General features: G+C 40.2%; 1 protein-coding gene and 1 long non-coding RNA gene across 3 annotated transcripts in view; one reads left to right on the forward strand and one right to left on the reverse strand.

Annotated features, from left to right (window-relative positions):
- The window catches only part of LOC117224042 (uncharacterized), a 260,485-nt gene that overhangs the window by 126,028 nt on the left and 118,175 nt on the right, over positions 1–16,282 (reverse strand). The window contains exon 1 of one of the 2 annotated variants that reach the window (XM_076527025.1): positions 12,157–14,416. The exons of the other annotated variant lie outside the window; for it this stretch is intronic. Coding sequence (XP_076383140.1) covers positions 12,157–13,345 — 1,189 coding nt within the window. The 5' untranslated portion in view covers positions 13,346–14,416. Of the gene's footprint in view, positions 1–12,156; positions 14,417–16,282 lie in introns of those variants that run through there. 2 annotated transcript variants of the gene reach the window in all.
- Positions 1–16,282, forward strand: part of LOC143260699 (uncharacterized) — a 119,983-nt gene that overhangs the window by 36,756 nt on the left and 66,945 nt on the right. The gene's annotated exons all lie outside the window — the stretch shown is intronic.

The raw sequence follows: 16,282 nt of genomic DNA on the forward strand, positions 1-16,282 counted from the left end.
GTGAAAAAACGATTGGAAGAAATGCAGCTTTAAATGAGAGGCGAAGAATATAATTGAATATAATTGAATTATTGATTATACATAGTATTTGCAATGTATATCAAATGTGTTGAAAACTGTTAATTTCCATTAGTTAAATATTTCTAGTTTATCATTATTTGAATTAAATTATTATAAGTTCAACAGTTTTACACATGCCATTAATACATAAGAGAAACCGCAGGTTAGTTTTTATTAGCTCTTTGGCGGCAGTTCGCAAGGTCGTGGAAAAGGAGTGGGGAGACGTTTCGTCCGGGGCCCGCTAGAGGACTCATCAGTAAGGCTATCCTAGCGGGCCCTTGCCTTAGACGTAAGGGTAGGACGAAGTCTCGGTGTATATACAGGGTGTCCCACAATTATTTTAACAGCCGAAAATGAGGGGTAGCTGAGGTCATTTGAAGTAACTTTTTCCTTTGCGAAAATGCAATCCGCGGCTTTGTTTACGAGTTATTAACGAAAAACACTGGCCAATGAGAGGTGACGGTGCGAGAGAGAGGGTCCGCGAGAGAGTCCGCAGCACGAGGCTTTGACAGAAGGTCGGGACGGACTCGAGCCGCGATCGAAGTATTGAACAAGTCACAAGGCGAGAACTTTACGGATTTTTTTTACTACATAACAGTGATATTTTTAAGAAAAACGCTGTTCACCTTTACTTTAAAACGTCTGAAGAATATTTACTAATTTTTCGGACCCGAAATAATATGAAGTTTAACCGTGACAGCTGTTTTAATTTTCTGGTGTGCATGACACCTCGTGTGTACCATATGAAATTTTTATGCAAGGTGTACAGTGAAGATTAACAAAGTTCGTAAATGATATTTTAATTTAAATAATTCCGTGTACGAACAGAATTCAACGAATGATTCGCAAAGCTGATTTAATAATAAATAATCACGTTAAGGTACGTAAAGGATTTGTTTTTTAGAGAAATATGAAAAATATTATCGATAAGAAACTCACCCATTTAGTTGAGGATGCATTTGCTGACTCGTACGTACTGACGTGCGTCTCAATTGATAACGTATGCGCAATTTATAAGTAGAATAGATTCATATGAATATTGTTGGGATTATGGAATGAAAAAATGAATATGATTCTAATTCTTTTCTTAAAAAGACTTTATTTTATTCCTTTATTGAGAGAAGGTATATGGGCGAAAACGATCGAGCGACCAAACTCTACTGAGAGTCCGGTAAGAAAAAACGCTTCTTTTATACCCTTCTTGGGTTCGTCTTATCCACCAATCGGAGACGTTTATTTGTCGCGTTTCACATTGTATACGTGACGCTGGGATCCCCAAACAGTCAGGGCACGATGAGTATCTAATGGTACCGGTGATGATGTATCGCGGTATCTACTATATACAGTTTACATCACCGTCGTTGCCCGCTGACGGAACCGACGAAAATGTAAACCGATATCTTAGTATCTTAGTACTAAGTAAACTATAGATTAATTTTTGTTCGAGGCTAAAATTTCAACAACATCAATAATCGAGTGAATGTCACATCCTGTCTTAATCCTAGAAAGATAACCATATGACAACGTACGTAAAAGATAACCATACGCTTCAGAGGCGTATGCTTTTCTAAGGCGTCAATTTTATACTAACAATGGATATTTATTTAAGTTAATCTAGTCATTTTAAAGGTTTGGCATTATTGTAAAAATAAAATGCATTTATATTATATCTTTTTATATTTTAAGTAATTTTAAACTTAAATCACTAGACCTCTATGAAAAATTAACAAAAATCAACAGTCTTCGCAGGCGCCTCTGCGACGTAGGTTATCTTTCTCGGGTTAATATTGTCGCTCTTTCCATTCTGTAGGCATAAAATCACAATTCCGTGGATTGTTTTGTCCGAAGGAATTCATTCGCCCAAAGAGTTTCAACCAAATCATTGTTTTACGAAATATTTTAGTCGACGGTACACGAATCGATGAATTTAAAAGTAGGGATTGCTATCGACGTTTACGAGTGATACGCGCATTTCTATCTACTATGCTCCTGTTTTTATAGTAATTGAATAGTCAGTCGTCTTTCCGGTTCGGTTGAGCCGCCCGTGTTATGATAAGGGAATGCGTGCTTCCGTTTCAAGAGATAACTGGGCCACTTGTGAGAAACACCAGTACACCACGCGCCATCTCCTTGAAATTGCGAATATTTTCTGCAGATTATTGAACGAAGCAGTCGCAGTGCAGACCTGCACAAGGTTTTCACGGTGGTCTTTTCAGGGTATCGCTTACGGCCCAGAGGCTGCATCGGAAATACGTGATACATTTTTAAACCTGTCTTCGAATGCTTAAAAAATGGATGAAAATGTTTCGCAGCTCGGGGCGCTTCCAGCTTCTACAATTATTTTCCAACAGTATTTTGTGCCGAAGGTGGCTCCTATCTCCCTTCGTATCAAATTCATTTTTATAGCAATCTATAGGGTGTCCCAAAAGTTATTCAAAATAGGGAGATGAGATCATTTGAAGTAAATCTTCCCTTGGCGAAAATGCAAATGAAGGCGGCCGAGCCAACGAGTGGACGGAGCCCAGTTGCGTTCATTGGCTCGCGCCAGCTGATCTCGCCGTTCATTGGTCACTGGTTTTTGTTAATAACTCGTAAACAAAGCCGCGGTTTGCATTTGCGCCAAGGAAAAAGTTGCTTCAAATGACCTGAGGAATCCCTCATTTTCCAATTTTGAGTATATTGTGGGACAACCTGTATACCTAAAGAATATTTTGTGAACAATGCGTCTGTGTAACCAAAAGAAGAAACGGATAAGCGAGAGAACAAAAAAATTGAACGTAGCTCACATATTATCCAGTGTGTCATGTGTTATTATGTTAGCGTTATACGAAATTACTATTAATGACTATATTTAATGGATCTGGGGTTGTCATTCGTATGCGGGTTTTCATCAGATTTGTTCTAGTTTTTATTTCGGGGACGTTCGAGAGAATTTTCTTTAAGGTTTCGAGTTTTCCGATGTTACTTGCTGAGACTTGCTACACTATTACTACTATAATGCAAATATTATAACGCTACGATTGAGCTATCAATGACGTCCGAAAATGCATAAATTGTTAATGAAATTGATAATTTTGATTTAAGATTTCGTCTACGTTAATTTTAGTTACAGAAATATCCTTGTTAATGGTTTGAACAAGGAAGAGTAATTTATAATTTGATTCGATTTTAGTTGTGCTTTAATAATTTCGTGGCAGCATGTAAAAACAAAATTAGCTGCATTTAGTTGTATGAAACAAGTATTTTATTTATGATTATACATACGTACCACGAGGAGTAAAACTGAGTCAGTACCTTATTAAATAGTGTAACTTTTTAAAGATTGGACGAAATGACTCGAATTTTAAAACAATATACTCAATAAAACAATACTACTGTGATCAAAAAGTAAGGTGAAATTGTCATTTAAAACTCCCGGACATTAGGAAGGCAGGCAATTGTTTTTTTCCTGGGTTGGTAGGACTGTCTATAACAATTGCCAAGCGTCTGTTTGTTAAAAGGTTTAATTATCTCCGAGTTACACGTGTTTTAGTAAACGACCAAAAGTGAATTTTTCGATTTTTACAATGGGTGATTTTGTTGAGCAAAGAACTTGCATCAAATTTTGTTTGCGGAACGAATATTCTTGTGCGGACACGTTGAAAATGTTGCGGAAGGCCTTTGGTGATCAAACTATGGCACAAAAAAACGTTTATAAGTGGTACAACGAGTTCAAAGCGGGCCGAGAACGCGTTGAAGACGAACCGCGCTCTGGACGACCATCAACGTCTACCGACGAGGGCCACGTCCAAAAAAATCGAAGATTTGGTGCTTGAAAATCGTCGACTGACAATGAGAGACCTCGCTGATAGTGTTGGAATATCATTTGGCTCAGTCCAAACCATTTTGAAGGATGTTTTGTGTCTCAAACGCGTCAAGTCTCGATTGGTGCCATGTCATACTGCATTGGTTCTTCGCGACTTTTTTGCCAAAAACTCGACTCATATCGTTCCGCAACCACCGTATTCGCCTGATTTGGCTCCGTGCGACTTCTGGTTATTCAGCAAACTCAAAAAGCCGATGCGGGGACGCCGTTTTGACACGATTGAGGAGATAAAAACCGAATCGAAGAAGGTCTTGAAGGCTATACCGGAAAAAGACTATTCCGACTGTTTCGAGGACTGGAAAAAGCGTCGGAAACAGTGCGTTTTATCGGACGGGGGTTACTTTGAAGGGGATGAAATTGATTTGGAAGAATAAATAAAGAATTTACATTTTATAAACAAATTCACCTTACTTTTTGATCACAGTAGTGTACTCGCTCAATGTGCTCAAAATAACATGCTTATCATTAATCGATTAATTTAACCATTTTCCAGTCAGTTTACAGTTTGGTTGTTAATAAAAATATTAATATTTATAGAAAGCATGAACACACAGATAAAGATTTCGAATCAAATTTCAAATAAATAACTCAGTTATCCAAATTCCAATTTCTAAGAAATTATCGCGATCGGAGGCTCCGATACTTTATTACTTTATATATTTACTAAACAAAAGTAATTATCATTGTGTCTATAAATCAATTTAGTATACAGGGTGTTCCCGGATTAAATCGCCAAACATTAGGTATAAATTTTAGGCTCTGAAACGAACAAATTTTTCCCCTTTATATAGCATAAATTTTAATTTTATAAATAAATGTTCAACGAAGTTTTCTGTGCACCAAGGCTCACTAATCCCTATTTCATTTAAATTTTAAGGACAATTATTTCCATTAACCGTAATTTTTTAGACATATTTAGGGTATTTTCTTTGTAAAAACAGAATTAGGAATACAGTAAATTCTCCCTAATTGACGCTCAGATTGCGCACAAAAATGAATAATTTTGGAAGAGGAAATACGATCATTCGAGTCTTGCACCTGGTTTTTATAATGTTTGACAATCGGCGATTGTAATAACGAGCCGCGAAACTCGAATAATCGTATTCCCTCTTCCCAAATTTTCCACTTTTGTGTACGATCTCAGCGTCAATTTGAGAGAATTTACTGTATTTCGCTTTTATTTCATGATCTCGCGGTTACTATTTAAACTAAACTTTTCCTCACGACATCATCACCCAATTTCAAAAGTTGTTAAATGCGTCCGGAAAAGTCCAGGATTTTTATGCTTTTTGTCACGGGTTCGCGATTTTATAGATAGCGACCCTAAATACAACACACAGACACTCAGATCTTCCGGTATCGATCTTCCATCGTAAGAAATTGTCTTCGATGTATTACGTAAGTTTCATACGATAAAAACAAGTAACCGAGTGCCAATAAAGTCTTCTTGTTCACGAAGTTGCATTCCCACAGTTCTAAAAGTGGATCAAGTCCGACATAATGCAGCAGCGTGTAAATGGTGCGAGGTATAGCTTCGAATTCGGATAAAATAACTTACATACGTGCGCCGATCCACCGATTCGAATATCCGTTTGCGTACACGAATTTGATCAGCCGCATGTTTGTGTAAAGAACTGGGTCGATACAACAACCGACCGTATCACAGCGGATTTCGTCCATTTTTATTTCGTATTCAGCATGCTCGAAGCTAACACAATCCGTTATTGGGTAAAACATTTTCTTAGTAATGAAATCTCAGCTGAAACGAAATTCCTCTCTCATTTTAAATTCATTATCCAAAGGTGTTCTCTTATTTCTCTTACAAAATTTCATTTCTATTTTTACGATGCAACCAAAATTTCGTTGCGCAAGAATAAATTTCAAGATGCATTTAAAATTTTGTGGCGGACCAGACATAAAAAGACACGTCCTTCAAAAGCGGGGTGTGCATATGCCTTTTTCGGGTTTTCCCGACGCAAGGCGTACACACCGCAATAAAACAATAAAAACGTTGGGACACAGCTTCGGACCATAGGTCCCGGATCACCCCGGTCGGAAAATCTTCGGGAAAGGCCTTCGCCCTTCCCAAGGACTTTCCCTTACCAATTTCAATACGTTCTCCCCAATAAATACGAGGACCTCTCGACCGGGAGAAGTCAGTTAGCAAGTTTTCCTCCGACTCTCAACGTGTTCATATTTCTGTCTCATCCGTCACTCGTTTACCTTTACCTTCTACACACTGTACCTCATCGCCTTTTGTTACAAGTTATATTAAAGTTCTCGTTATATAAAAACAAAAAAAACCCTCTCGGATTATTTTATATAAACCGTCGCAGTAACCCCTGCGACAAAATTTTGTTTTCACGGTAACCGTATAACGCACGTGCTTCTACGGGGTGTCCCAAAAATGTCTCGCAATTCGGAAATGGGTGGTTTCCTGAGGTCATTTGCAGTAACTTTTTCCTTAGCGAAAATTCAATCTGCGGCGTTGTTGACGAGTTATTAGCGAAAAACAGTGACCAATGCGAAGCGAGATCAGTTAGCGCGAGACGGCCGAGCCAATGAGCGGAGCTGGGCTTCGTGCGCTCGTTGGCTGGGCCAACTCGCGTCAGCCGAGGTCGCCTTTTATTGGTCCGTGTTTTTTGTTACTAACTTGTAAACAAAGCCGCGGATTCCATTTTCGTTGAGGAAAAAGTTACTTCAAATAAACTTTCCAGATTGCGAGACATTTTTCGGACACCCTATATTTGTCGAAAATGAATTTAAATGCCCGTACATTATGCTCGTAGCAAGTAGAAAGGGAAAGTGACGTGCATCGAGTTTCGTTTAAAACAAACGTTCTCCTCGTAAACAATGCGAGATCTTCTATTGAAACCAATAGAACTTTAGAAATCGATCGAATCAAATCAAAATAGAAAAATTTCGTTATACTTTCAATAGTTTCACAGCTAACCATTTGTCGGCAGATCTTCGATACCAATAAACTGCAAATTCTGCAAAATTTGATCGACCAACTTGTTTCAAAATTATCATTTAACGTTAACACTTTATCGTCCGGTCGTTGTTGAGGCTGCCACTCAGTAAGGACTGGCTTAGTCGCGCGCGCATTTGCTCCCAGTACCGGCTAAATTTTCGCTATTCATTGTGTTGTGCTTATTCCTTTAAAAATAATAATAAATAATAATAATTATTATAATTATAATTCATAAGGATATGGGGAGGTCAGCATACAGGAGGTCAGCTACTAACAAAACAGTAAAGAAGCGAAAACCGTCGATAGCTAAAAGTCGATTAATAGGCTATCGGTCGATAAGCATTGGCAATCGAAAAGCCGATTAATAGGCTAGCGGTCGATAAACATTGGCAATCGAAAAGCCGATAAATAGGCTAGCGGTCGATAAAGTGTTAAAACTACCGTGTCGATTAAAATGGCTGCTTTCACATTTCTGCTTCTAATAGCTTCCAAGTTACGAAATCTCATTCGCGGGAAATGTATGAATCGATTTCCTAACGTAACCGTTACGCTGTGATAATAATAACGAAAGATTCTAAATAAATCCCGTGTTATCGTTATTCCGAAGCAGCACAGGTTGGTCGCTGTTAGCGCTCGCAGGTTCGGTGTTAATGGAGAATTTCCAAGCTTCGTTTAGCTGTGCAGCACGTAAAAAGATTTCCGATAGATAAACCGTCGAGTTATTTAAAAAGAACTTTTTTATTCCATCGATAAAAGCTGGCAGGCATAATTGAAAAAGGTAGGGTCGGCGGGTCACTCGCTGGCTGTATCGCCGACGGAGCTTCAATTCTCTCGAATACCGGCGCGCGAACGATTCCGCTTCCGACTCGGAAACGGAAAGCTCCGCGATCGTGGGAAGTGTCGGTGAAATTAAAGTGCGCCAGCTGCTGGCTGCGTGCGTCTGCGTGAAACGAGGGTGGAATCGCGATGCATCTTTCACCTCGTTACTCGGCTACGATCGCTTTGTCCGCGCGACGGTTTTTTCGTTTCTCCTCCGCGGAACGCGGGTACTCGTCGCTCGCGGCTTGGCGGCCGGCCAACTGCGGCGAGTGCCGTCGAGTATTCCTACATCTGCCGCCAATAAACGGGTTATGAATCGCGCTAATTATACGCGACACGTTCTTACCGGCCGTTTAATTCACCGTCCGGGGGTGAGAGCGCGGGGCCGCGCTCGCCGATGCGCTCTTCAGGGACGAGTGGTCCCCGAATGCATCCCACTCGAGACGCTCTTCGAACCAGTGCTTGGTTAATATTCTGCAGAAAAAGCCTGCCGAGCCGTGTGCGAATAAATTTAAAGAAATTCTTAACGCTAATTTTACCACCGCCGATTCCTCATCCTTTATTTCGCGAGTTTCTGGCTGCCGAGCAAAACAGTAGCGCGTCGCAGTTACCAGTTCTGCAGTTGAACACGTTTAACCCTTCTAGACCCACACTGTGTCTAGATGCAACTGTGTTGCATCGTTGTTAGGGAACGTGAGTTGTTGACAACATAGTGTTGAGCCTACTTCTTTTAGATCGTGATTAATCCTCTTAATTAGACTTAATATAGGTAACTAATTATTTATAAACTGGATACTAAGAAATTCAAATTTGGACAAGATGTTTAAAAAGCTTAATCAAAATGGATCGAACATCCGAGTTCGATGGCTTGACAATGATTACTTGAAAAGTTAAAAAGATGTAGTAGAAAAATGATTTTCATCATCACAACTGTGAATCTTAGTCTGTACGACTAATAAAATTTATCTTATAAGCATCATCCTTTAATAAACATAAGCATTTAAGAAATGATTTTTATAGGAGAAGTCACGTATAAAAATTATACAGTGTCTCACAAAAATCTTCGTACACCTTTTAACCCTTAAATGCATATTGTTGCCAATTGTCTACATTCCAGTTCCACTTAATTTGATTCAAAAACCTGAGTATGTGCGTTTCCGAACACACGTTGATAACAACAGACGATAGACCATGTGTGAAATAAAAGACTTGACATTACTTTTGGCGAGTAAGTTTTTTGACATTTGAATGTGGTGGGTAATAACCTTCAATGTGTTTCTAAAGATCAGAATTTTTCTTTAAGACAGGCATCCATGCATTAAAATCTCGCTGGGATAAGTGTATTGAAGCAAATAGAGCATATTCTGATTAAATAAACAGCTTTTGAAAAAAAATATGCAGTTTTATATATTCACTTAAAAATCCGACATTTCATACGCACCAACCTAATACTACTAATAATGAGTACCATTAATTCTAAGTAAACTCACGAAAAATCTTGTGCTACAAAATCCAACGACGTGAAAAATAGAGAAGTGTCGGGTATTTTATAAAATATACCATTAAACTTAACCCTTAAATGCTTATTGTTGTCAATTGTCTACGTTCCAGTTCCACTTAATTTGATTCAAAAACCTGAGTATGTGCGTTTCCGAACACACGTTGATAACAATAGACAATAGACCATGTGTGAAATAAAAGACTCGACATTACTTTTGGCGAGTAAGTTATATGTTTTTTGACATTTGAATGTGGTGGGTGACAATCTTCAATGTGTTACTTGGAGAGATATTTTCTTTTTTCGAGTTTCCTATAAAGGAGTGATTTATCTAATTGAAAAAAAAATTACTTCTCATCTGTTGTCAGGTAAGCTATGAATGTTTGATGTTGCATTTGAAAATTTTATTTAATAGATAATATGAAGACATGACCATTTGTTTACGTCTACAATAATTTTAGTAATAAATGCATATTGTTGCCAAAAGTCTGCATACAACTTTTGTTCAAAATAAATACCCAATATTATTACTTAGATTTTTTTATTTATTTTTTACGTAACCTATGACTACATTCCTATAAAAAACGATTTTTTAAAATTCAAAACAAAAAGTCATGCGTTTAAGGGTTAATTCCCGACGCTAAAATGGTTAAAGCGACGTATGAGTCACCGTTGAAGGTTAATTACACTTGGGCGATCATCAGGCTTCGCATATCCCGTTGATTTACAGTAAATTCTCCCTAGTTGTCGCTCAGATTGCGCACAAAAATTGACAATTTCGGAACAGGAGATACGATTATTCGAGTCTTGCGGCTCGATTTTATAGTTGGTGACAATCGGTGACTATAAAAACGAGCCACAAAGCTCGAATAATCGTATCTCCACTTTTCAAATTATCCATTTTCGTGCACAATCTGAGCGTCGATTAGGGAGAATTTCCGTTTCCTTTTTTATTTTACATAGAGATCTATAGTCTAATACGAAATCTCGAGCCTCGAGATTCGTTTTTATAGTCGCTCATATTCAACAACTATAAAAATGAGCCGCGAGACTCGAATAATCGCGTCTCCTGTTCCCAAATTGTCCATTTCTGTTTACACGTTGAGTGACAATTGGAGAGAATTTACTGTATCTCGACTCACAAGTGGACCTTACCGTAGCGGAAATCGCTTTTGAAACGATTGTAGATAGAAGTTATAGTACATACCCAGTATCAAAAAACCGTGATACGTTTCTTCACAATGGGCCTTCGTTTTCGAGATATTTTGGTTTCAAGTAAATGAATTATTCATCGCTCTGAACGCAGAATGAGTCGTGGGTAAGTCGATAAGGCGGATGACTTTCTAGATATCCCAGGCATTGCCGCTATTCTAACAATTGTTTGAAATGTAACAGAAAACTGTTAGTGTTCATAATGACTGATACGGAAAAATATAAGCGACGCATACTTCTATTTATACTAAAAATTTATTTTTTTTCGTTTACAATTAATATTAATGTCATATAGGATTAATAAATGCAAATTAATAAATTAAATTAATAATAAATTAAATGCAAAAATTAATAAAATATTTTTCGGTAAAGAAATATTAATCGGTAGAGAAATATTGCCTGGAGTCGTTAAGGGGTAAAAGAAGGGAGCTATTGGAGTACGTCAGATAGTCAGTCAGTCAGGTGATCAAATCTATGCACATGTGTCCAGTTCAATTTCAATATTAAAATTATATCCATTGTTAAAACCAGAGAAATTATAATGTCGAAGAGTGCACAAATTAGAAGAACTAATATCAACTACTAGAATAATATTAACTTCATGTACATGTATTGCTTCACTGATATACAGATTATTCATTTGAGAACTTTGTATAGAACATTCTATTGGATTATTTTCTATCGCATATTTGCTTGGACATTCCATAGTCTTATAGATATATAACAAAATAATCTTAGATTATTGGATTATTTTCTCTCTTTTGAATACTCAGAAGTTTTTCCTTCTAGCATATAAGTTACAAAAACGAATCGACGCCGAGAGTCTCGCCAGAGTACCATTAGATAAACAATGATTTCATATGTATATAGAACAGAGTGCTCTTTGTCTTTAGGTGACGTTTTTGGTTTCGTCTTTGTGAATAGTCTTCAGTCTCCTGGAGCAATCAGGAGAGTAAAGACGGTCCTTCCTCGTACATCAAATTAATAAACTAAAAGGGATAAGTTTAATTCACTGCGTTTTACTTTCATTTATCTACCCATTTCCAATACAAAGTTATCTTAGAAAAGTAAAAAAAATAATAGTAACAATAGCGGGGACTCGAACCTACCTACAGCATTCTAGTCAACCGTTCTATCGATTTGCCGAAAAAATGGACAATTTGGGAACAGAAGATACGATTATTCTAGCCTAAATACTATTAAAATTCATTTACTAGGTGCGCATAAAGCATTAAATCGAAATACAGTAAATTCTCCCTAATCGACGCTTAGATTCTGCATAAAAATGGATAATTTGAGAAGAGCAGAAACGATTTTATAGTTGCTGACAATCGATAACTGTAGAAACGAGTCGCAAGGCACGAACAATCGTATCTCCTCTCCCGAAATTGCCCATTTTTTCTGTACAACCTGAGCGTGTCGCTTAGGGAGAATTCACTGTACCTCGAAACCGAAGGCCCAATGCGAAGAAACGCATTAGGGTTTTCTGAAACTACTATGCACGCGCTACAACTTGTATCTACTTTCCGTTCCAAAAGCGATTTCCGCTACCGAAATGTCCCCTCGATGGTCGTAACTTACGTCGCGCGACATTTACTTATTTAGTTTCGAGAGCCGCGCTTGCAACGCCGCACAGGACAGAGAGGCCGGAGAGGCTCACAATTTCGAGGACACGAAACTCTGGACGAGACCTAAATACTTGTTCGCAGTTTGCGAAACATCACTAACCTGACTCAAGGTACTCGTGACGGCCGAACATGCCAGCCACCTGCTGCAGAAGAATCCCGCTTGCCCCGTGTATCCCGTGCGACAGCATCTGCACTATCACCCCGACGACCATGACGATCCATCCCCAACCACCTTCCGGATAATAATGCTGCTTGAGCGTGTGCAACTGCTTCCAATCGGCAACCCACTGCTTCGTGTTTTGTATCGGCCGATCCGCCGGCGTTTGCTCGTTGCCGCTGCACGCGACGCCGCTGTCGTGCATCGACAAACGCGGCAAGGACCTGCTGCGATAGAGCAGGGAGGCGACGGGAGGCTCGTGGGTGCCCTCGCGATCGTTCGCGTCCTTCTCCTCGTAGCCGTCAAGATAGCCGGCGTATCTCTCGAGATAAAGACGCCTGTCCCGAGACACGCGAGACTCCCCGGAATTTTCGTGTCCGTGAACGGGCGCCGCATCGTCAGGGGATCTTCGGCCGGCGATACGGCCGGTGTCCTGGCTCGCGGATCGAGACGTCCTGCTGGCGGCGACGTCCTCCAGTATTTTCTCGCTCCCGACACCGGAATCTTTAAGAGAATCGACCGGTTTACGAGGCGCTTCGGAGTGCCTGCAACCGTCGATTCGATCCAGGATCAGATTCAGGTGGTTCCTCGGCGCTGGGACGCGCGAATCATCCTGATCCTTTCCAGGGTCCATGGTCCCCGACCCGCGACGCTCGTTCGATACTTTGCAGACAGCCCTGGCGGAGATCGATGTCTCGTCCTGTAAACTGTTGCTCTTGACTTTCACTCCGTCGTCGACCCTAAAGTCCACGCCGGGACGCTTTCGACCGCACATCCGGAACTTACGCGCGTCGTTCTCCGGGACGTTAACGTTCCCACTCCTCGCGCGGAAAGACGAAGACCGGTCGGAAGGCTCGATCGTCCCTTCGTTCGACTCGTTATCGTGCTTGATAAGCGGGCTTTTTCTGCTAACGCCGCCGCGGACCGTACCGAATCCCGCCGTTGAAACGTCGCCTTCGCTCCGGTCCTCGTTATCCTCGCGATCCTCGTGGTCCTCGCGGAGGGCCGCGAGGACGTATCTCTCCATTCCGCCATCGTTGCCAGCCTTCCGATAACCCGATAGATCGTTCGCCGATCCTTTAGCCGTGGCCTGGCCCGCACCTATTTCCGACTCGACGATAGCGGCTGCCATTATCCAGGCCCTTCAGAGACGTTCCTCGACTTCGCGTCCCCTTCCTCGTCGTCTTCGCCGTCCACGTCCTCGTTTCTCTGCTTCTTCCTCTGTCTCCTCCGGCTCTTCCATCTCCGAGGGATCCCTGCGCTTCGTTGCTGGCTGTTTCTTCAGCGGCGGCCGAGAATTACCAGTTAAACCATGCCGTTCCATTTACGTGGTCGATCGAGTACGGTGAACCGTCGGTCTCGGAACCTTCATGTGCGAGTTGTTCGCGAAAAACCTTAACGAACTGTTCATTTATCTTTTCGTCGACCCGATAACAACGAATGGTTGGTCGACCTTCAGCGGCGAGCGAACTTCCCAGTCACATATTCGAGCGACTTAAAAAAAGGAAGGTACAAGTTTCTGGGGTCTTACGAAACGATTGGAGCTTGATAACTTCTCGGTATCTGTTCTAGCAATATCGATCATCGCTACCGTGGGTTCCTTCGGTTTCTGTCGCGTTCTTTTCCGTTTTCATCGATTTCGAACACAGTTGATACTTGTAGCTTAGGCTAACATACACCTCGGTCACTATCGGAAATAACGTGTCAGCGACGGAAGATGGAAAACTGTGGACTATCGTAGATAACGCGTTGGCAGAGAAAGGCTTTAGATCATCGAAGGCAACGCGTTGTCGAGTAAAGATCGAAGACTGTTGAAAATAACGTGCCGGCGATGAAGACTCGAGCGGATTAAGAATCGGTGTACAAGGTCTCGACAGTGATTTCGGTAAGGATTGTCCCACTGGTCACCGTGTAGTACGGGTACAGGTATCTCGGTCCCGATCTAAACCTGCCGAGGACACGAGTCGCACGAGGAAGCGACCGTTCGCGACACGCTCGGCACGCAAACTGGCCGAGAACCGGCGCGGCCAAGAATCGTGCGGCTCTCTGCGACAGCTGCGCTTCTGGAGTCGGCTGGATCAGCCGAAGCCGGAGGAGTCCCTCTCTCTTTTTCTAAACCCCCTCTCGCCGGTCCTTTCTCAGATTTTATTTGGATCAGACCGTCCTCGGTGTTCTGGTTACCGAACCGTACTCTTCCTGCCGGCGGAATCGTGCTTAGGAAATTGTTTGAATTATAAATTGGATTGAATTTAAGCGTTGAGTGGATTAGCGAGTCGCGTAAGGCTCATTTTTAACAAGTTGACTGCCGCGCCAATGCTCATCAAAATTATATACTTGTTTGTCAATATATAAATAGAAAAGAGAACGGGAAATATAACATTTTTGTTGTTGTTAAGCTTGTTACATCTTGTCAACCCTAGCAATGCTTGGCTTACTTAACAGGTCTTCAAAATTAATCTTGATGTTTTATTATAAACTTGCGTTATTCGTATATGTACTTCTCGTGTGGCAGTCAAAGTGTGACGGACAGTTTTTTTATTTTTAGAGTATTCGAACGTCTTTTAAAACGAAGCAACTGTCTCACAGTTGGAACAAACGATATGAATTGTTTCGACATGTCAGAAAGACTAGTTTACTGGAAAATGTGTAAACAAATTTTTTTCAAAGAACTGTAATTCGTTGTAATGACAAGAACAATAGGAAAATTATGTTTTCAATATTTTTATCATGATCTAGAAGGAAAATTTAAAGAACATGTTTTGTAGGTATCAGTAACTGGTATGAGTGATGAAAATTTCATCGAAATCGATTGATGTATTGGGTTGGCAACTAAGTAATTGCCGATTTGTTCAATGAAATAAAAATTTCTTTTTTACTTGGAATGAAGTTTAATCTGTAATGTATTTTCCATTTTGTTCGATGACCTTTTGCCATCTCTCTGACAACTTGAAAATTCCACGCTTGTTATTTCTACTCAATAGAAGGGAACAGTTCGTCAAACGAATTGGACCCTTGACAAATCTACGCGTTCTTCTTCGTTTGTGACTCGAAATGTGTCGTGATTTAATTATTTATTTATTATCCACGTTAACGTTCATTGCACCGCAATGTAATTGCAGGCGTTCCTGCTCAGACGGTATAAAAGGTATTCTGTGGGAACGTATAAAATGTAGCGAACTGCTGATTCTATGTTATTCTACTCTTATTCTATTGGGTTAGCAACTAAGTAATTGCGGATTTGTTCAATGAAATAAAAAATTTTTTTTACTTGGAATGAAGTTTAATCTGTAATGTATTTCCCATTTCGTTCGATGACCTTTTGCCATCTCTCTGACAACTTGAAAATTCCACGCTCGTAGAAAGTCTGATCCTTTTCGGCCAAAAACTGAGTTTTAAGTGAGATTTTACAGCGTCATCATCAGTAAATGTTTTACCACGAAGGGAGTTGTCCAGGGATCGAAATAAGTGGTAATCCGATGGCGCGAGATCAGGGCTATATGGTGGGTGTAACATCAATTCCCAACCGATATTCATCAATTTTTGCCGAGTGGACAAAGACGTGTGCGGCCTAGCATTGTCCTGGTGGAAAATGACACCTTTACGATCGACCAATTCTGGTCGCTTTTCCTTGACCGCTGCATTCAATTTGTCCAGTTGCTAACATTCACGGATAATAAAAAATAACATAATAATAATAATAATAATTTTATAATATAACATTTACGGATGTCATAAAAATGGGAGTGAGAGACATCTATAACTGAAATCGGCAATTACTTAGTTGCCAACCCAATAGAAATAGGGTATGTACAGCTATCTGAAAGATGTCAAGTTCTTCTTGCGTAAGATGTATAAATGGATTTTCCATTCCATTCCAAATATATCCAGCAAATTTGATTGCAATATCTCTAAAATTGGCGAAGTTACGGCAAATTTTGTATCGACGTGCGACGTTCACGAATAAGATTGATCGTCGTATTTCGTACCGCTGCGTCTGACAAACACGAATCTTTGGTAACAGCAATCTGTTTTGTTTAGTAAACATCTTCTGGTATCATTTTGTGCATTG

This window comes from Megalopta genalis, chromosome 16 (genome assembly GCF_051020955.1).
Source record: "Megalopta genalis isolate 19385.01 chromosome 16, iyMegGena1_principal, whole genome shotgun sequence".
NCBI classification, from domain to species: Eukaryota; Metazoa; Arthropoda; class Insecta; order Hymenoptera; family Halictidae; genus Megalopta; species Megalopta genalis.